General features: G+C 37.8%; 1 protein-coding gene across 3 annotated transcripts in view; it reads right to left on the bottom strand.

Annotated features, from left to right (window-relative positions):
* CCDC141 (coiled-coil domain containing 141) overlaps window positions 1–21,906 on the bottom strand; it is a 165,052-nt gene that overhangs the window by 52,039 nt on the left and 91,107 nt on the right. For all 3 annotated transcript variants that reach the window (XM_090281222.1, XM_090281213.1, XM_090281206.1), the window contains exons 8-9: window positions 14,424–14,596; window positions 767–908 (exon numbers count right to left, since the gene is read on the bottom strand). In XM_090281222.1, coding sequence (XP_090137348.1) covers window positions 767–908; window positions 14,424–14,596 — 315 coding nt within the window. The remainder of the gene's footprint in view (window positions 1–766; window positions 909–14,423; window positions 14,597–21,906) is intronic.

Here is a 21,906-nt window from a genome sequence, read left to right on the forward strand (position 1 = left end):
TATCTAATAACCTCTCCTGTGAAGTCTACTAATTCTGCTTGTTTTAAGTCAGCCATATAAATCCATTTTATCAAATGTAAATATCATTAAAAAGTTGAGACCTAACCTATGCAATAAGACTCATTAGCATTAATGTCATTGAGATATCACTAGTTTTTGCTATGTATCCCACCTACAGATAAATAAGATTTTTTATTTAGTCCACATCAAGCCATTCTATTTTCTCTGTAGAGAGGATTTCCACATGTGTGCTCAAATTCAGAATGACTGTGTCCATTGCACTGGTCTGGTTCAATGAAATATGGTAATAGTGATTTACTCTTGGAACCCCTGAAACGCATAATTTTTGGTATCTATCCAGTGTCCTCATGCTGTATGGTACCATGTTAACTAAAACCTGTGCATATTAGAACCATGCAGAGAATCATGTAAATCAAGGACACCATCAAAGTATGCACATGGTTCAGCTAACACATTGTGCACAAAGTGAGGACTGCCTTTGTCCATATGTGTTCAGGGCTCAGTGGCAAACTGTACTATATATACAGTTCGGCAACCTGGAGCAGGGATGGTTGATGAGCAACAGTAAATTGCAACTCTATTCTGTTCAATTATAGAACCTAATGTGGAACATGAGCGAAGTCCAAGGAGACACACACCCTTATTCTCCCCCTAGGCCCATATGTTGCAATTGCCACACCATCTATTATCACCAAATAAGCAGTTCATCTAAATAGTAGCTTAAGGAGACATTTTATGAAACTACCTTTCTTAGGTAGCTGTCCACTGAGGCTACCAATTGTTGTTTCTTAAGAGCAAATTCCTTGTGCGCTGAACACTGTTCAGTCAGGTGATCCACTCGTCTCTGAATACATCTCATCAGCTCATGGACGCCGGTCACCTGAGAGCTGGACAGGACAAGCCAGCTGTTAGTTCATTCCACCCCCAAAGAGAAGCCCCAGGAACAGCGAACATTTGAAAGCATATTTGCTCTTTCATGAGAGGTATGAGTTGACAAAAGTTATCAAGTTTCAGGTTGTAGGATAACAGAAGTTAAGCAGCTATCATCCTGGTAAAGCAAAGAGCAAAACCAAATTATATTCCTTTGTTTAAGCCAGTCAGTCCTGAGGGAAAAGATGAGTTATGGGTTTTACAACCAGGTCTGATCTTCTCTAAAGGTTTGCTTTTTAATAGTTCTCTAAGCTATTTTCAGACCCTTATGGCAAAAAGCACTGTTTGTTTACCAAGAGTTTTCCTGGGGGTGTTATTTAAAAGCTTCATTTATCTAAAGCAGCTCTTTGAATAGAAATGTGGATTAGCCCATTAACAAAACATTTCCTAATCCAACTGGGTAAAATATTGTTGTAACACTAAGGACCTTGTTCTTGATGATTATGAATGCTCAAGGCTGCATTCATTAGAAGAAAATCAAGTTATCATCAATAATTAGGAATCTAATGTACTTGTTCATAAAAAAGAAATGAAGCCTCAAATTGTCATTTTTCAACTGTGTTGGTCTCTTGAGAAATAGGAAAGTGACATGAGAGCTCATAAAATAAAAGTGCCTTTAAAACAACAAATGAACTTAGAGTTGGACCCCATTTTCTCTAGTCTAGAGACAGATCAGCAAGTTTCCTGGTCATTTCCAACTTAGGCCTGCAGGACAATGAAAGAACATTGCTTTTGGAATGAACCCTCTTAACTTTTTAACCTATGCTTAAGACACAGACTGACCTAGTATGTAAGAAGTTGAAGTCTTTATTTCCCATCAGCAACTTCCTTCAAATACTAATAAAGATTAACATGATAACTCTTAAATTTAATTACCCAGAGTCTAAAAAGATCTTGGAATGAGGTCCATATTTCAGTAGTTTTACCTCAAATAATTAATTTATGACTCTGTAAAAATGAATTTAATTAGTAATGAAATGAGGGCAAGGTCCCAGAGGACTGACAGGGAAAGTAACATCATGGGAATGACGTTGAGGCTGCTGAAGAGGTGAGAGGTCATCAGACAGCTTGAGAATCTAGCTGCATGAGCACAGGACTCAAGTGTATACTGTGGGTACCATTCAAGTCCCACAGAAGTTTAATTGGGGGTATCTTATTACTGACACATATTGTTCCACAGACATTACACTTAAAACAATGAGTTTTGTATATTAATAATGCAATGACAGTAAAGAATATAATCAAGAAATCAGGAGAGTTTTAGAAATAATTCTTGTAAGTCCACGAGTTCTTTAAAAGCAGTGTATTGGTAATGTTAATCATATTTTAACTAGATTTTAGATTTTGAGACATTATAGGCTAAAAAGGCATATAAAAGCTCAATTGTCCTGTATTTTATAGGTTCCAAGTTTCTTACAGTATATGCAAATCTGGAATGAGAAAAATAAATAAAAAGAAAAAGTGAATAAGTACTATAGAAAGATGGTATAAGAAAGTTTGTGAAATAAATGGATATACATTTTCTAAACACAATTATTGAGTAGAGTGGAACCTTGGTTCTCAAACTTAATTCATTCTGGGAAACTGTTCAAGAAGCAATTTAAAAGCTGAACCTCCTTTGTCACCTGAGAGATGTGTTACTGATCATACAGATATCAGCACGAAAAGGTTGTCAGATAAAGAATTGAGACCCAAAGTTTTGTTTGACAACCAAGACAGTTTTTTCTGTGAACAACTTGGTTGTAAACCAAATTGTTCAAGAACCAAGACAATCAAGAAGCAAGGTCTGACTGTACTTACTGTGACAAGTCACCATTTTTAATGTTTTAAGTAATCTCTTTTCTATTCTCATAATTGGGTATAATTGTTATCTCATTTTGCAGATGAGCAAACTGAGGAACAGAAAAGCTCGGTAATTTGCCCAGGTCCCAGTTAAGTGGCCGAGTTGGAATTTGAACCTGTTCATCTGATCTCAGAGTTCTCTCACTCTTTACTTCATAGTACTTTTTCTGGGTCTATAACACATGGTAGAGGGGTGGGGGTATCCTTCCTTTAAGATGTCACTGTTCCTGGAGTTGAGTGTTGATGGAAGCAGCGTTAGCCTGGCCGGCATGTTCTTTGGAAATTGGTTGGCTTCTCTAGGTAATGAAATCTTTGTCTGCAGTTTTCAAAGTGGCCGCTAGAGGGACATTGTACCAGCACAGAGAAAGGCAATGGAAACAAAACAAACAAATCAAGCGCATTCCTTCTGTAAAAATAATGGTCTTTAGATGAATCACCACCAACTAAGTAGGGCCTCTCTCTTTCTGTCTTTGGAAGGACCACTCATTTTTCATTTTTCAATGACCTAGGAGATTTGGTCTCATTCTGTGGTGATTTGTGCTTTATCATGTATATCAATTACGTTGTAAATTCTTTCAAGGAAAGGACATTTGTTTTATTCATATATCTCTGCAGCCCTGAGCACATAGCCTTGTAAGTAGTAGATTAATGAATGTTTCCAAGTTAAATAAAATACACTTTGACAGATATTTAAGGGAAGAGAAGACAAATTTAAGGAACAAGAAAACATGCACAGATAATTACTGTATAAAAATGTCACACTAGTAACAGTTTCCAACAATGACAGCCTTGCCCTTTGCCCACTTACAGAAGTTTTAGGCTATCAGAAGACGGCGTGGTTTCTTTCTGATGGCTTAGCATTTATAGTTAGGTGGACTGGAACTTCCCTCCTCTATTTAAAGCCTCAGAGAGGCAGACTGATTTGCCTTGATTCCCTGTGCACCGCGCGCTCTACTCTGATTCAGGGCTTACCCCCCTTCCTCAGAGTGAGAAATTCTCCATTATCTTGCTTACCTTCACCAGCTCCTATTTCCCCCTCTCTTAAGACCTCAGCTAGATCATCTCTGTCTGTTCTGGTTCTGATCTCCCTCCTGATTCCCAGCTGGAATGTATGTCACCTCCTAACCCCAGTGCCACTTCCTCTCTGTTCCTTCTTCATGAAAACCAAATCTGCAGGTTAGAACCCACCCTGAGTCCATCGTTTTTAGTTAGAAACTTTATACGCTGATTCCACACTCTTCCTTTGCACATTCCAAACGTTTTAAAACATGTAGAGCATGCACACTGGCAATTTTCTCAGAGCCTGTAAAGCAGATGGTTTGATCAAAGGAAAAATATTACCTCACTCTCTGCCAGCAATTCTTACATGAACTGAAAATAAATGAATACATTTCCATAAGTCACCCAGGAGTGAATCCCATTATTTCATGATCACAGTAAATAAATGATGGGGTAAGAACTAAGAATGAATAACAGAAACTTGTCAAAACAAGTGTCACCATTTTCTGATTCTGAAGCCAAACTGCTCATGCGCTGTCTGATCGTGTGGGAGAGAGGCTAACATGGGCTGGATGTCTAGGTCTAAGAATCTGTGGCTCTGTAATTTCATTGGAAATACTGATTGATCTTTGAGGTTTCTCTATAAGACTTGATTAGATGGCACTTGACCGTAGTGTGAGTGTGAGGTTCATCGGATTATTCCTGATATTGACTTTGACTTTTTCAAGCATCACAGATACTCAGAAATAACAGACTGTGAAGGTTTCTTCAGACATTTGTTAGAAACTCCATCGTGGGAGCATTTTCTCCCTTGTTCAGTGAGCCAGTAGAGGAAAGAGAAGGGGGAAGAAAAATGATGGATTTTTTTCCCCCCAAAGAGCAGAGACATATTGACTTCTTGCTTAAAAATAGGCTGTTCTCTTTGCTGTACGGAAACAGTTGTCCTATCTTTGCATCTGTCACAGATAGGGGCTGAGTAAGGGGAGCAAGTCCCAATGTTAATGTGTCCTAATGATTCTTTCCTGAGAACGGCAAGTTGCTTTCAAACCTTTCATAAATTACTATTGGCAGCCCATCTGGATTAGGAGCTGAACCAGATGGTAAGCACTTGACAGCTTACTCTATTTCATCAGAAGGAATCAGCTGATCATGTTTTTCTGTTCGTCCATGGACAAATTATACTTTGAAAATGGAAAAAAATATATATATTCCTTATCTTTAGCTCGCTGCTTCCTCTGACAGGGACCCAAACAGTATCCCTTCATATTTATAATCTTTATTTTTGGGGAAACAAGAGCCGTTCTCTAGTTTTCATATCTATTTTGAAAAGGTGCCATTGGTACTGTAGATGTGAAATGTATGTTTTAAATTATTTTTTCTGACTTCGGTTATACACATCAAGAACCCCTCCCTACCAAATAAATCTCTCTCACACACACCTTTAATACATATAACAATGCAGAAACAGAAAATAGTAAGTAGGGCTGAAGCTACCGAGCTCCTGGACTTTGGTATAGATGCAGGCAGAGATGGCCACAAGTTCCACTCCTGTGAGGCCAGAGAGACCTACGTGAAGGGTGTTATAACCAGGATTCTAACTGAAATAAGTAACAGGGATGGGAGTTGTAGCTAAGTACTATTGGGGCAAAGAAATTACATACAGTTGGGCAGTCAGAAAACCACCTCTCTGCCCTCACTTGATTTTCTGAAAGCATTTCTGAGAGCCATTGTATCTCATTGGGGGCTAATGTGACCCTGATCAAACATCAGGAGACTGATTCTGGACTGGAGACTCTGTGAGTTCAGGTGCAAAGCTGTTAAGGGTGAAAGAACAAAGAGAAAGAACAAAACAAGAAAAATAAAGCCAAAAAACAAACACTTCCCACTCCAGATGAGAGCAATCTAAAAAAATTTCAAAAGAAAGGAGGAAGATACACCCTAAGGAAAGACACTAAACAATCAAGAGATAAATGTACTCTACCTGAAATGAAAATAAATAGAAAAACCTGAAAATGACTTTAACCTAACTTCACCTGAGATCATACAAGAGATAAAGAAAAATTCAACACCTGAAGTAAATGAACAAGAAACTCTGAAACAAAAACAGTTAGAAATAAAAACAAAATTGGATATAAAACAAATGAGTTAGAAATGTAAAAATATAGTTATGAAAACTAAAAAAAATCAGTGAATGAAAACAGAAAAAATTAACACAAGAATGTATTAGTCTGAGGGATTCACTGAGAATTCAACATGAAGAGCTAAAGGAATAAAAAATATGAGCATTCAGAGACCTGAAAGGCAGATGGAAGGGCTCCAATATTCTACTAGGAGTTCTAGGAGAAGAGAAGAGAAGAGACCACAGCAGAAAATCTGTATTTAAAGTGATAAGTGCTAAAAATTTTCCATGCTTAATGACATAAATCTAGATAAAAAGGGCACAGGAAGAACTAAACAGGCAAATATTCTCATTTGAGATAATTTGGAAAATATAAAAAAATTTTAAATTATTTCCTTTCAAAAAGTTTTTCTCCTTGCAGTTCTCTCCTCCTTCTCCCTTCCAAAGTTAGTGTGATCCCTTTTATACAATTGGATGTGACTTTTGCTCACTTAACATTATATTGTGAGGATTCTCTCTGTGTTTAAACAGTCCTCAAAAACCACTATTTTGATATGGGCTTATAATATTTCATGATGTTCTTGCCCTTAAAATATTAAAACATTTCCTTGTTTTCTGAGAATATTTAGCTAGTTTTCAGATTCACACTATTAGAAACAGAATTGTGATAAGTATTATATTAATAAATATGTCCACTCACATCTCTCTCTTTTCTGTGTTCTTTTTTTTGTATTTAAATATCTTTATAGACAAAATCTTTATTCATGTCCTTTGAATATTTTTAATTTTTAACTTTATTTCTCATTCATTCTTTTTTAAAAATTATTTTATTTTATTGTTGTTCAATTACACTTGTCCCAATTTCTTCTCTCATTGTTCTCCCCTCCCCTTTCAAAGAGGTTGTTATTTATTTTTCAGAGAGAGGGGGAGGGAGGGAGAAAGAGAGGGAGAGAAACTCAATTGGTTGCCTCTTGCAGGCCCCCAGTTGAGGACGTGGCTTGCAATCCAGTCATGTACCCTGACTGGGAATCAAACCTACAATCTTTTGGTTTTCAGGCCAGTGCTCAATCCACTGAGCCACACCAGCCAGGGCTTTCTTTTGTGTATTCTTTCCTTCCTGAATCCTCTAGTCTGAGACAATTCCTCCTCAGCCTCCCAAGGCAGAAATTTCTGTTCTGTACCTTTAGTCAGCCTTCCTCTGTATACTCTAGAGTTCCAAACCCTCTTATTCTGGGATTCTTGCTACTTCACATCACATCATAAACAAGTAAGTTCATATTGTAATGCAGGTCTCCTAGATATTTTACAAAAGCCTAATCTAGTTACTCCTAGATGTAATGGGAAGTGTGAACTTTGAGTGCCTTTCATACTAAGAGTTTCTGAATTATAAAAGCCTCGGCAATGTTAAGAGGCCCAGAGTGCAGTTATGACATTTACTCAACCTCTGAAAAGAGCAAAGTAACATAGACATGAAAATATTTGGAAAGTGGTTGAGTTAACACTGTCATAAAAGCTCAACTTGGTAATTTCCTAAATTTCAGTATCTGACATTTACCATCTAAATGCATCATCAAATTTTTTTAAAGCAGCTATTTTAAGTTCTTAAATGCTCAGAAGAATTCCTATAAAACCCAACCATAAATGACACTCTTAGGCAAAGGAAATTTCTATTTTTGTTTTTTTGTTTTATTTTGTTAGTGGATGAGATTGTTTTTGTCTGTTTTCCACTTAAGATATTTAAAAACATTTTTACTACAATAGAGGCTTTGCCTTGATGCCATACCAAGTCCCTTGACATTTCAAATCAAGTCACCTAATATGTAAATACAAAGGTGAGGGACCTAAAACAGGTTTTCCATATGGTTTCGGTCCTACAAAGTGATTTCATGGATAAGGAAATGATACCATCACAAGTCAAACAATTAAGTAATGATCAGAAGAATGAAAAGTGAAGCCATGAGACACAGATGACCAATACAAAGGAATTCAAAAAGTATCATGTGGTACGTACTGATTCTATTCATCTTGGCTAGAGGACGTAGACCCTTCTTTGCCCATCTCAGATTGCGAAATTCAACAATAGCCCTCTCCACTCTAACTCTTTCACTTGTCCTGTTCTGATCAGGAACTTGGAAACATGTCTCCCTTTTCTGAAAAAGGTGGCCCCAGCACCTACTGTCCCCATGACTTCCTCATGCCTGAGTGTGCTCCCTCAATGTATCATTCCTTCACTGGCTGTAAGGTTGTGGAGACTGGACACCAGGCACGCGCGCGCACACACACACACACACACACACACACACACACACACACACACAACAATTACTGCCCTTGAAGCCTGGTGTGGGTATGTCATAGTAGGTGCTGATATGCACATTCAAACAAATTTTAAATAAACTGAAAGAAAGAAAAATTTTCAGGGAAGGTGGGACTTGACTTGAAACTAGAAGATGGATGGAGTACATTTTAAGCACACTAGAATAAGAATCCATGTTCACTAAGTGGTGAGGCTCCTTGTTACTGATTAAACTTGAATGAAAGGAGTAAACAGATAGAGAGCGAGCAACCTAACATAGCAGTTCAGACCCACATTCAAGTGTTCTGCCTCTTACCACAATGTGACAGGTAGTAGGGCAAGTTACTGACCTCTCTGTGCCCTAGTGTCCTCATTAGCAAAACAGGGACTATAATAACCGTAGTATTGATGCCACAGGGTGGTTTTGAGAATTAAACTTGCTAATGTCTAGAAAGTACACAAGGGTTTGCCATTCTTACCAATGACATTCTGAACAGTCTAACTTTGATGCTGCCTTATGCCCTAGTGACCTCATCACCCACTTCTCCAGCCACACTGTCCTTTCTGTTACACCTTTGCTGTTGCTCTGCCGGGTCCACTCGTTGCCCCACTAGCTGCACGGCAGGTCCTTCTCCTAAAGAATCCTTCCCTGGCTCCAACATCTGAAATGGTCACCTCCCCGCAGTCACTCTATCCCACTGCACTGTTAAATTTTTCATAGTACTCGTTGCTGTGTGACAGCGTCTTATTTATTGATTTATTGCTTAGATGATTTCTTCTTCCTACCACAACGGAAGCAGCATGAGGGCCGACACTTTGCCTATCATAACATTATGCTTTGGAGCACCTGATTTACAAAAGATGCTCAATAATATTTTTTTTGGAATAAACAAATAAAAATAAGCCATGTTGTGTCTAAGTACATAATCATCCACAATACAACCAAGGGAAAGTAGTGGTAGCCAACATAAATGAAAACCCCAATTAACTCTTGTTTTTATTTCTCTGTAAAATATGAAAGTATGAAGAATTAATATTAAAAGAGTAATAATGTGTTAGTTCAAAACAGACAACACTTAAAGTTAAACCAAAGCAAAATAGTCAATCCAGATGAGGTAATTTATAGGCTGTGTGGACAAAAATGGGATTCTATGGACAGTAACCTCACTGGTGATCTGATCATAAATTCCTAATTTGGCAGGTCATGGTGGGCAGTCATGTCTAGCCATATAACTTTTTAAGTAAAAGGTTTATCTTTACCTTAAGAAAGCCCTGTTCACTGTTTCTATGCTTCTAGGTTAACACACCTTTAAGATGCTTCTTTTCAGATCCCCTTTCTAATATGTGAACCACCCTTTCAGATCCCTTGTTCTAAGGCATAACCACCCTCAAGAGTGCACATAATCTTAACTATTCTGTAATCCAATTTCCGCCTTGCTTTCTCTGACATTCATGTGATCTTCTTCATGTTCCTTCCTTAATTCCAAGAGCACAAAAGAAACTGCAAACTGTTATTCCCCAGGGCACTTGAGATCTTGCTCCCCAGCATACAGTGTCATCAGTTTGGCTCAAATAAACTCTTACAAAAATTCTCTACAGGTTTGGACATTTCTTATGTTGACAGCTTACAGTCACCTCAACAGGTAGGATGAAAAATGATACAGTCTTCCCTGGCTGGTGTGGCTCAGGTGGTTGGCTATCATCCTGAGGACCAAAAGGTCTCAGATTAGATTCCCAATTGGGGCACATGCCTGGGTTGTTGGTTCGGTTCCCAGGCGGGGCACGTGCAAGAGGCAACTGATAGGTGTTTCTCTCACACATCGATGTTTCTTCCCCCTCTTTCTCCCTCTTCTCCACTCTCTCTAGACTCAATTAAAACAAAAGAAAATAAAAAACGATGCAATCTTTTCTGCAGGGATAGAAATTGAATCAATATTGAAGCAAATTTACTTGTAAATCTTAAATTAATTTTAATAAACAGAAAACAGCAAATGAATACTTCATAAGGTGGCCTGGTTTTACTGGGTTTTTACATATCTTTGAGCTCTGAAGTGGTAGCTACACTGATCAACAAGAAGGCCTCTCATTTTTGTCCAATTATGGAAAATTTCACTCTCACACAAGGTCTCTGAAGCAGCGCTTCCTACCACTACAGTTTCCTGTGGCTTAATAAATGTAGGATTCTGCTTGGTAGCAGGCTGCCTATGGTCTATCTTTAGATTCAATGCTCAAAGGTGCTGCCAAGAGAGGCCTAGGAAGACGTGAGGAGGGCCAGAAGCCAGGAGCTTTCCACTTCACTGTATGTCTAAGTTTGACCATTATCACATACTATTATAGGTAACTGATATCTAACTAAGTGCAAATGAATGCATAAAGATGACAGATATACTCTGCAAAGATAATAAACTATTTAATAAGGACTAGGAATTATCACTGGATTATAGGAAGGAAATAGAAGTTGCAAGGAGACATTTAAATAACCATTATTCATTTTGTGAGGCTGCTCCAACTTCAAAGGTGTTTGATTCCAGGAGAGGAAAACAGTCTGGACCTGTTCCCAATAAGGCAGTGATTACAGAACAATAATGACGAAGGTCTCAGATTTACTATGAAGCTTATTCTCAGATAAATGTGAACTTCTGAAGTCTTATTTCTTTGATTAACAGAAAAAAAAAATCAGATCTAAGGGTATCTGAAATTCCTACCTGCTCCAATACTAAATTCTGCCTTTTATTACTTTAAGATAAATGTTTATCTGTCCTATTTCACATATAACCTTCCCAGTTAGTGAAAATAAATATGGCTTTGTGTAGCTAACTCTATTGCAATCATTTGAACCAATCATTATCTCAGTATTTATTAGCTTTTAAAGCTCTTTATATAGATGGTAAAAAATATAAGTAAACCAATTGTTTATTGGACACTCTATATATCTTAGAGTGCTGTTCTCTCATCTAATTTAAAACAAACAAAAAAAAAACCTCTATGAAATGTATATCTCCATTTTACAGATGAAGAAACTGAGGTTCACAGAAGTTAAGTTTAAAAGTCATGGAATTGTTTTGGCCCTCAAAATGCATGAAATAAAACTCCTTTGACACTAAGTCTTATGTTATATTCACACTGGTTTTTAAATGTCGGGTACTAGGAACCTCTGAATTTTCTATCCTAGTACTGTGGCTGTCACTCAGAAGTCTAGGGAGCCAACATGATGCTCAGGAATGTGGACTTCGTGCTGTTGACACTGACATTTATTTCTATTGCCACCAATCTAAACTCCACTCCAGCAGTGGCTGCAACCTGAAAACTCCTCTTTAGGTTCTGCTTCTTTCCTGGGATGGTGACTCAGGTCATTGAGCAAATAAACCTTTAGGTGAGGAAGAAAATCTAGTCCCAAACAGAATGCATGGGATTGAGGTCAGTAGCTACATTTGTCTCTAGTTTGCAACTGAGATTCTAATGCATTTCAATTCAGTTTTTAATCAATTTCTATTCCACATCTACCTTCTGAATCAAAAATATTCTTTGCCAAGTAACAATTATACTTTAGTTTCAGTTCCTCCCGCACAAGTGGAAATAGTACTTATTTATAAAATACTGTGAAATCTCAGGCAACCAAACACCTTGGAACTGCTACAGAAGCTCATATATCTAGGACATTGACAGAAACCATACTATGGATTATTTTTATTAATCTAGTTATCTAACTATTAATTAAAGTTTTTTGAAATGGTCCCTATTACCTTTTTTATTAAGGCTCATTCTGAAGCCTGAATAATGAAATGATAGAGCCTCTTTGAAAACAATATAAATATATAAATTAAGACTAGACAGAGCAAAGGAGAACAGCTAAGTAAATAAATATGGTCAAAAACAGTCACTAACACCCTGAGGAGAGAATGCAATATAAAATTAAAGTACTTCTTTTACATTTAAGTACTGAAAATACAGCATTACTGATCAGAGCCAACAGGATAAAATTTAGCAGTAATGAATTATGGCCAGCTTTCCAACTCCAGGAGTTAAGCATCAAACAGAATAGGGAACTTTGGTTTCTGGCCAAGAAGTAGGGGCTGGATTTACCTCAGGCCTTAAAAGACTAGAAAATAACAAACTATGTGAAACAATGGTTCTCTGACATTGAACAACAGATAACACAGGCCAGTGATACCTGAGATAAGGGAAACAAATGAGGTGAGCTTGCAAATGTGTCAGTTTATTGCCTGGAAGGTACTTTCCAAATCAAAGCTCAGGGAGGTGGAACTCAAACAGAGCCCAGAGGTCTTGCTGAGCTGAGGGGGCATCTTCCTAGAGACCGATCTCCAGAACCCACATGTGAAAGGCCACTGCCCAAGACCAGGGAAAACACTATAAGCAAAGAGTAGTCTAAACAGAAATAACATTTGTCTGTGGGTGGAGACCCACTTGCTAAACTGACATGGAATTGTTTCCAAATTACACCTGGAGACCTCACTATGTAATTCAGTCATCACATGACTCATGACTCAGATCAGTGTCCAATATGTACCCTGAATCCTGGAACAAGTGGACACTTTACTTGATGCATATGGTGGGGAGAAACTTTACTGCAGTAAAACTATTGCAGTAGCTATGATTGTTATTGTTAGCTTCCCAAAGGGGAGAATAATTTTCCTTTCTCATAGCCTCAGCTTTCTGGCTACTGCTGTAAGTCCTTGGATCATTTCTCACCTTAGCTTTGTAGGGTCCCATGGCCACAATCACAAATCCTGGGTAAATATCTTTGTCTGGATTCACACTGTCTTATGAAAAGAAAATTCCCTGAACCCAAACTTACAGAATCAACTCTTTCATTTATTTATGTATTAAAATATTTTATTTATTTATTTTTAGAGAGAGGGGAAGGGAGGGAGAAAGAAAGGGAGAGAAACATCAACATGTGGCTGCCTTTCGCAAACCTCCAACTGAGGACCTGGCCTGCAACCCAGGCATGTGCCCTGACTGGGATTCAAACTGGTGACCCTTTGATTCACAGGCCAGCACTCAGTCCACTGAACCACACCAGCCAGGGCAGAATCAACACTTTTAAACACATCGAACAGAGCATAACAAAAACAAAAATAGAGTAATTTTATCACATTCCACCTATTTCATTTCTTCTCAAATAGAATTTTTAAATTATATTTTACTAATTATACTATTAGAGTTGTCCCAACTAAATAAAATGTTTTTGAGTTTCAGGGATATTGTCGATATGGAAGATAAAAAAAACTAGACTTAAGCTATTGGCACAAATCTTTTTGTGTCTCTGTCAAAATGTAAGCCCTGTCTTCATTTCTTACTAGCTAATATTTATATCACCATCTATTGTACCATCTCTCTTGTCTTCCAGTCCCTGTTCTTTCTCATAATTCCCATTTCATTCTCTTTGTTTCTCAAATTCTTTCTCTTTCCTCATTCTACTCAACTCTAGACTCACATTGATCCACTCACCAAATGTGCTCATAAAAACAACCAGCCCTAGCACACTGGTAAGGAGTATGGTGTCTACTGTCCACCGACTTGGATTCAAATTCTGGATCTGCCACTAACTGGCTGTGTGACCTTTTGTGAGTTACTTAACCTCTCTGTGTCTCAGTTACTTATAAAAGTGGAACATCAAAAGCATGTGCCTTGTAGAGTTGCTATGAGGATTAATGAGATAATGTTCCTAAAACTCTTGGCACAGTGCCTGGCAAATGGTGGGCTCTCAATAAATGTGAGCCATTATTATTATTACAATGCCACCTTTAATCTGGGTTTTTGCCTGGTGAATCACCAAATCATTGATGGAAGGGAATTCTGATACTTTATTTTTTTTCCAGAAATGAAAAGAGAAACAGGGTAGATTACAGGCTCATGAATAAAAAGGGAAGAAATCCCATGGAGGATATGAAAAGCACTAAGAACTAAAGCTCTGCTTCTTCTGTTGTCCTTTCCCTCTCCCCTCCTCAGAAACTCATAGAAGGAAAGCTTTAGCATCTTCAGGTCCTCAGGCTCAGAATATAGCCTCACTTCTGGCTGAGCAATGCTGTGTTCAGAATCACTGTTGACCAAAAGTCAATAGATCATTTTAAACCATGTCATAATGTAGCAAAGCATCAGAAGCAGAAAAAGAATCACGCAACTTATTTTTTAACAAGTTGTAGAAATTGTGAAAAAGCTTGTTACACTGAGGAAGAAACAGATTTTACTCACCTGCAGGAGTCTGCTTGGCTGATTAAGGCTTGTCCCTTTTGCAAAGCATCAGCTGTGCAGTCTTTAATTTCTCTGTGTAATTCCTGATGCCTCGCTGCCAAGACAGGCAGACTTAAACCCTCTGATTTAAGGAGCTTAAGGTAAGCTTCAACTCTTCCAAGTACATCAAATGCCTGCCAAAGAAAACATGCTTTCATTTTCTGCTTTTCTAGTTTAAAATCTACATCCATGTGTACATGTAATACTAGAGATTAAGCCAGCCTGTTTAATTTATTAGTTTAATCAAAACCAAAGACAACAAGTTTAGTCTTGGAAAAGAGCTGTATAGTTTTAAGGCTCTGTTTAAAGAAACTGGTCACAGCTTAGTTCAACATAGAAAAGTGTCAACACCTTAAAATTACCAAAATAGTTTACATTGAGAACCTATCTATACAACACAGATATTCCAGTATAGAATTTGGAGGGCCAGGTTTATTCTTTGCACATTCAGAACTGCATACAAATAATGGATGAGCTATTTTTAAAATATTATGCAGACGTTCATAACTTGAATGTCTCTGTAATATTTTTAAAAGGAAATTCCCCAATAAATTGCACTTTGAACCTGAAACATGGTAGGGAAATAGGGAAAAAATTACTAATATGCTTTGCCCTTCTCTTTCCAAGTAGAAGACCTTCTGCCTGCTCCATTCAAGGCATCCATCCCTCTACAGAGAAGATTAGAATTTGGATGGAAAGCAGTACAAAGATTAAGACCAAGGTAATATTTAGCTTCCAACATGAAAGTAGATTATGCAGAAAAAAACCTAGTTTTGAAAACCAAGATATTGTCTTGAGAGAAGATTTCTGAATTCTTTTATTTTTTCCCTTTATTAGCAGATTAACAACCAAGCATAGGGGATTAAGTTTATAGAATTAGCATAGGCTAATCCTTTTGGTCACCAAGGCTTAGTTGGCATTAAGCAGGAATATATGATAAAAAGCCAGTAAAAGAGGATTGTAGTAATATGAAGAAGAAAAGAGAAAGAGAGCAGAGTGCAATGGTCTGCCTAGGTCTCCTGCTGTCTCATCTCTGACCTTGAGCCTGGAGAGCAGGAGGTGAGTTAGATACATTGAAGAAAACCTGAATAGCAAGGGAGCTCTTACCATGTTGCCCTTTGGCACATTGGAAGAAGCCACCATAGAGGATGCTCTACATTGGTCTGGAGAACAGTCCTTTCCCAGTAAGCTTGACAGTGCTGCTGTCAGCGGGGGCCCTGGGGTCCACCCTCCCCGACTGCTGAGTTGGAAGCCAGTGAGTGGCAGGGGCCTGCCTACCAGGTGGAGCAATGAGAGCAGGTGGTCTTGTGAGTCTAGTACCACTGAGACCTGAGACCAGAGGAGCAAGGCTGAGTTGATGTTGAGGGAACACAGTTAAAGCCAAATGTAGCAGATACAGCTGTGGAGCTGTGTCAAGGCACCCCTGTCCCTGCCCTGGCCTCCACCTTAGGGAATGAATTTTAGTGGCAGAATTGGAACTGGGAAAAAAATTGAATTTACAAATGAAATTTATCAGGTACTGTCATGTTATATATACGTTCATATTCTGTTATTTCACCAATGGCCTCATGTCTCCTAAATCTGCTCTTTGTGTTACTTAGAACGTTTCAAACAAAATCATTCTCACTGTGGTTAGTAGCTGACAGGAAGTAATAATAATAATTACATTTTAATGTGAACTATATGCTCCTCCTATACTATTTGTTTCATGATTACTTTTCATCACTCAATAAATATTTCTGAATGTGTGCTGAGTTTCAAGAACATTGTCCTGAACAGCCCTGGCAGGGAGTGGAAAATTATTCCCATTATATGACTGGGAACACTCAGTCCAGAGAGGTTAAATAAATGGCACAAAGTGATACTTCTACTAAGTGGCAGATTGGTATTGTGCCCCATTTGTCTGGCCCTGAGGCCCTGCTCTTGAACCAGGGGCTATGGCACCACATGGCAAAGAATTCCTATGAGAGGCTAAGAAAGAAGGGCATTCCTGCAAAGCCTGTTCTTCTTAGGTGTAAAAGATGGGATTTTAAAACTTACTTCTTATAAATAAGTGCCTGCCTTTCCTTTTTACAGGTGAGAAAAGATGCAGAGAAAAGTTAAGTGATTTCTCTTATGCTACACAGGACTCTGAAAGAAAGGTAGCTTTATTAAAGAAACTTTGAACCTAAAGAATTCTTCTTTACCTAATCCATTTCCCCCTGCAGCTGGCAACAGAGCGAAGATGCTTTACTAGAAAAGATGATTTGAATTACTCTCTTGATTTTTCTATAACAAATTGAAACACCACTTGGCAATAACCACTGTTCTGGAATTTTGTGCTATATTTTAAGTTTTTATTGCTTCGTTTGAATAAAACGGAGTCTTTTGTTAATACGGGTTAGCTTTAAAGTTTGTGCCTAAAGCAAAAATCTATTGTATTCAAAAATTATCATGAACTTCCTTACATCACACTTAAAGTTTAATATATATGAACTAATGCTTAGTAATACACATTCACATTTGGGACTGAGAGCTGCTGAGCTAGACGAAAGGGAGAAATAAAGGCAAAGTCCACATGCAGACATCAGGGCATTCATTCTTTCTTCCTTTAAAATAATCCTCTAGTTCCTAGTGTAAATGGGAAAGAATAGAGAATTCCAAAGAGCTTTGTCTTGCCTGCAAGTTTAACTCCACTTGGTTTTAATATTAAGCCATTATAGCCTTAATACATATCATGTTTGTTGCTGTTTTGAGAATTAAAGAAGAAAAAAATGAAAGTAACTAGGACACGGTGGTGCATATGTAGTAAGTACTTAGCAGATATTTGCTGGCTATTCCTCTGAATCTTGAGCGCTGGTTCACATCCCTGAAAAATCCCTGAGAAGAGCAGGGCCATCCGCTGCCTGTCACTCAACCCGCATGGGTTTCTCTCGGTGGCCCCATGAACAGCTGCTCCTCTCATGTTTTTGGGTTGAACATTAGTCTCGCCGTCACAGGAGTTAGAGTCTAAGGCCATGTGTACACTAACTGCATGTGTGAAGTGACTCCACGCCATTCCTGAATGTTATCATAAAAGTATTATTTCCTAATAGCATGGAAATAATTTGAAGGTCTATACGTTCACTGGAAGGAGAAGGTACAATATCAAGGGCCAAGGAAACCCACAACTTAAAAACAAAATAGCCAAATTTTCTTCCAGGGTTTTTTTCTCAAAAAGATCAAAGTGCTAGGTAAGCGCTTACTTATGATCTGCTCTATGTATCACACAATGAAACAATGGCAGTTGGAAGGGGGTGAGTGATTTTGTTCCTTCTTTAGCTCAACAAAAATGTTTGCAAAATACCTACTATAGGTAAAGTAGGCTAGATGCTATAAAAGTGCTTACTCCTTATCCTTAATCCTAACCTAACCCTAATGGGGATGATCTATAAACACAGAAGTCAAATTTCTTAATTTTAAGAGGGGGCCTATTTTAAGAAGGTTATACTGTCTGTGACGGTCATATACAAAGCTCATTTCTCTTGCTCCCATGTAGAATTTCATGAGGAATCCGTGCGCTGCTTCCAGAAATGACCTAAGTATCATTGCTCTCACTTAATCTACCCCAAAATAGAACTAGTGATTTTCTGTTTATCATATCCATAAGGAACCTGATACACTGGGTCCAGACTGGAAAAGAATCTCTTTGTTGCACATACAGTACAGAACAGCTCATTTCTAGTAAGAACACCATGACCCCCACATAAACTCCCTTGAAATTAATATTTCCTTTTGGTTTTTCTCTTCACATTCCCCTCTTTCTTCAAACCTTATATGGCTGGTTTAGAAAAGAAAGGATATAAGCACAAGTATGATATTTTCTCCCTGTAGGGATTAGCTCTTCTTGACTATTTTATATGGTATCACTCAGCTCTTTGGTAAATAAAGAGGAGATGAACAAGCTCTTTTTGGCCCTGGTTTGAAAAAGACTAGGATTTGCTTGGTTACTGTTTTGTAAGATGCTAATAAAGGTCTTCCTTTTTTCCCTTGTTAAGTATAAGATCCAAAGCAGGCTGCACAAAACAACATAGAGATGGTATCAGGACATGGCACATTTTGTTCTTTTGAAAATATTATGAGTTTAATAAATTAAGCAAGAACCACAAGCCATTCAGCATAATTCTTATACCATACTGTTTCACAAAGATGTTTAATAAGTAATATTCTTTGCTTCTTGACTAATTTGAAGAGAAACAATATAAACACACACACACACACACACACAGACACACAAACCCAAAACACTGCAGAATCTTGAAAATTTCTTTCCATGAGTCCAAAGGCCAGAGAATGGGTTTGGTTGAAACTTTTATAATTACCAAGGATACAAACTCAACTCAGCTTTTAATTAGAGCACTGTGTTCCACTGTCTGCAGAGATTCAAATTTCCTCTGGGGTCAGGTTTTATAAAGACAAAAAGGTTCAGTGTTTTTCCTAAACATCACCTGGGGCAACTTCTGATGGCTCCCAACTTGGCAAGTGGATTCTTAATTCAGGTTTCATCCAAATCTATCCAGGCCTGTAAATGTCATGATGGTCAAGGGCAAAAGAGGGATATGACCTTCAGCTCCCCATTTTTTCTGCCCCCTACAGGTAGGCACTCATGCTCATTCCTTGCCTCTCCAAGGCTGTTACTGCTGGGCCCAAGAATTCCTTTTGTGTTATCAGTGTAAGAGGGCAGATTAGTAGTAGTAATGAGAGGTGTTTAAAATCATGAGTACCTAAAGCAAATTTTGGCCTCACAATCCGAAAAGCTGAATAAACATTGGAAGAGGGAATCTGAAGCACTTTATCAACAAGGAATGAAGGAAGTTTATGTATTGACCACCTCTTACTTTCTCTAAGTCTATCTTAGAAATGGATAAATTAGAACCATAAGTAGAACTTTAGACAGCCAATCACTATTTATAATTTCTGAATTATATAAATTGACCTAAATGGTTTTAGGACAATCTTGGGAGTATTAACATGGAAAAATGTTCATTTACAATGTGTAAGGCATTTATTTTTTTCATTTACTCAAAATATTTATTGAAATCTATGGGGTATATACTACTCTGCTATGTGCTAAGGATATGAAAATGAACAAAAGCACTTAAGTCATATTAGAGTAGCTAGTGCAGTATTAAATGCATACATAATGACAAAATAATGGCTGGCTCTTAGTGAACGCTTAGCTGTTCTATCCACTTGTCCTGTATTAACTCATTTAGACAGTGCAATGACTCTATGAGGTACATATAATTATAACTTCTATTTAACAGGGAAGTTAAGTAACTGCCCAAGGTCATAGAGCTAATAAATGTCTGAGACCAGATTCATGCCCATGCAGCCTGCCTCCAAAATCCACTATATTATTTCAGAAGAGGGTCATACTAGCAAACCTTTCTGGGTTTTCACTTAAAACTCCACAATTCCATTTATTGTTACTCCAGCTATACCCTGAAAAGATTGTCAATTTATCACCAGTTATAAGAACTTTTATTCTGAATGATATCCCCTGAAGTAGATAAGGATCGTTAGACCTATTTTAGGAAAAAGACAACTCAAGCTCAAAATGTAAATTGATTTGTCACATGGTCATGCATTCAACAAAATTTTGAACACTAGGTGGCATATAAAGATGATAAACACATAATCTCTTTGTAAAGAGCACAGAGCAATACTAAAGAGATAGTAAGAGATAGGCAATTAATGCTGCACGGAGACTTCTCAGAGGAAGTGATTTTTATGATGACAAGTCCCTTCACATAGCCCTACTCTCCTCAGACATGACACAGAGACTGAGCCTGAAATCTGCATTTCTTGCATATTAAGGCAATTAAGCTCTCCTTTTTCAAAATGATCTCATCCCAATTACCTTGGATCGATATAATCTCTTAGGATCAATGGAACGTATTTGGCCTTGAAACTCCACAGTCTCTAATATTTCATTGTCCTCAATCATTCAAATAATTATTGATCATCTACTATGTGTAAGGCACTGCTTTATGTGTTCTGGTGAAAACAAAGTGAAATGGACATGTATCTGAGCCTTGAGGAATTTTAATTTAGCAAAGGAAAATAAATCTACCTAAAATACCTATAATACAAGGAAGAATGTTGTGCATGGAAGGGAAACCAATTAATACACTCAAGACTAGAAGTGAACTGAAAGCTTTGAAAGATACCCATGAGTAAGTGATAATAAAATTGAGTGTCTTGATTATGACTATTAAATATGGATTGAGTTGTGGGCTGTCATGAGAAATGTAAGATGTTAAAGTATTCCTTGATTTTGATAGTTGTTTCTGTTACATATATTTGAATAATTTTATGCTAACACTTCACCTATATTTATCAAATATTTGATATAGTTTAAAAAACTTGTCCCTGAGTTCTAAAACCAAAGGTTTCTAAACCATTCTCTCAAAAGGAGTATAGGAGGGAGAGTAAATTAAGACATCACCTGCTTCTACATGAGATGGTTTGCCTGATCACAACTTCTTCAAAGCTTTCCTCTCTCTGTTTACTTAAGGACATGTTCAGCATAAGACAGAAACTTCTTAGCATGCTATTCAAGACCCTTCCCAACAGACTCCTGCCTGCTTCTACCACTTTGGTCTCCCGCCATTCTGGGCTTACGCCCTATGCTCTTGGCAAAATGAATTATGTACCTGAGGTTCCCCGACATGGCATGACTCGTACCATCCAACCCTCTCCCAATCCCTTCTTGCCCCAGCTTTCCAAATCTAACTCAGTGTCACCTCCTCCAGAGAAGCCTTCCTTGACCTTGCCCGGGGCCAGGTTCAGGCTCTCATCTCCGGGTTCCCTAATGCTGTGGGCTGACTCCATCATGGCTTTTCCCACAGTGCAGAGCACTTCTGCTTCCTTGCCTTTCCTCTAACCTAGACTCAGAGGGTCTTGAAGGCAAAAGATTGTATCTTTTGTTGCTTTGGCTCAAGACCCATATGAAGCATGACAACAGCAGATACACAACATATGAGCTGAATGCAAATGTGGAAGAAGGGAGAGAGTGAAAGCAAGTTGCTTTATCTTTTTCTAAGAGAGGGAAGTTGTTCTGGAAATGAGAAGTCTGAGACAAGCTGCTTAAGGATTAGAAACTGAACGGATTTATGCCTTCCTTGATGTCTAGTGACAATTAGCTTACTTTCTTGAATTCATTTATATTGCTCCAAATTCCTTCTAGATAACATTTTTTAGGTCCACTATTTGGAAGGGTTTCTTCTTTCAATCCACACAGCAACTGGAATATTTTAACTAATACTGTCTAATATATAGGCTAAAATGTATCTATTTTGAAAAAGTAAAATAGTGTATATATAAATGAAAAGACTGTCCCAAGCTTCACGTTTAATTATTTTGCTTTCATCTGTAACATTACTGTTGCTACAGGCATTACTGTTTTGCATCACTGTAACTA

Source organism: Furipterus horrens, unplaced genomic scaffold, assembly GCF_987537825.1.
Source record: "Furipterus horrens unplaced genomic scaffold, mFurHor1.1.pri manual_scaffold_1, whole genome shotgun sequence".
NCBI classification, from domain to species: Eukaryota; Metazoa; Chordata; class Mammalia; order Chiroptera; family Furipteridae; genus Furipterus; species Furipterus horrens.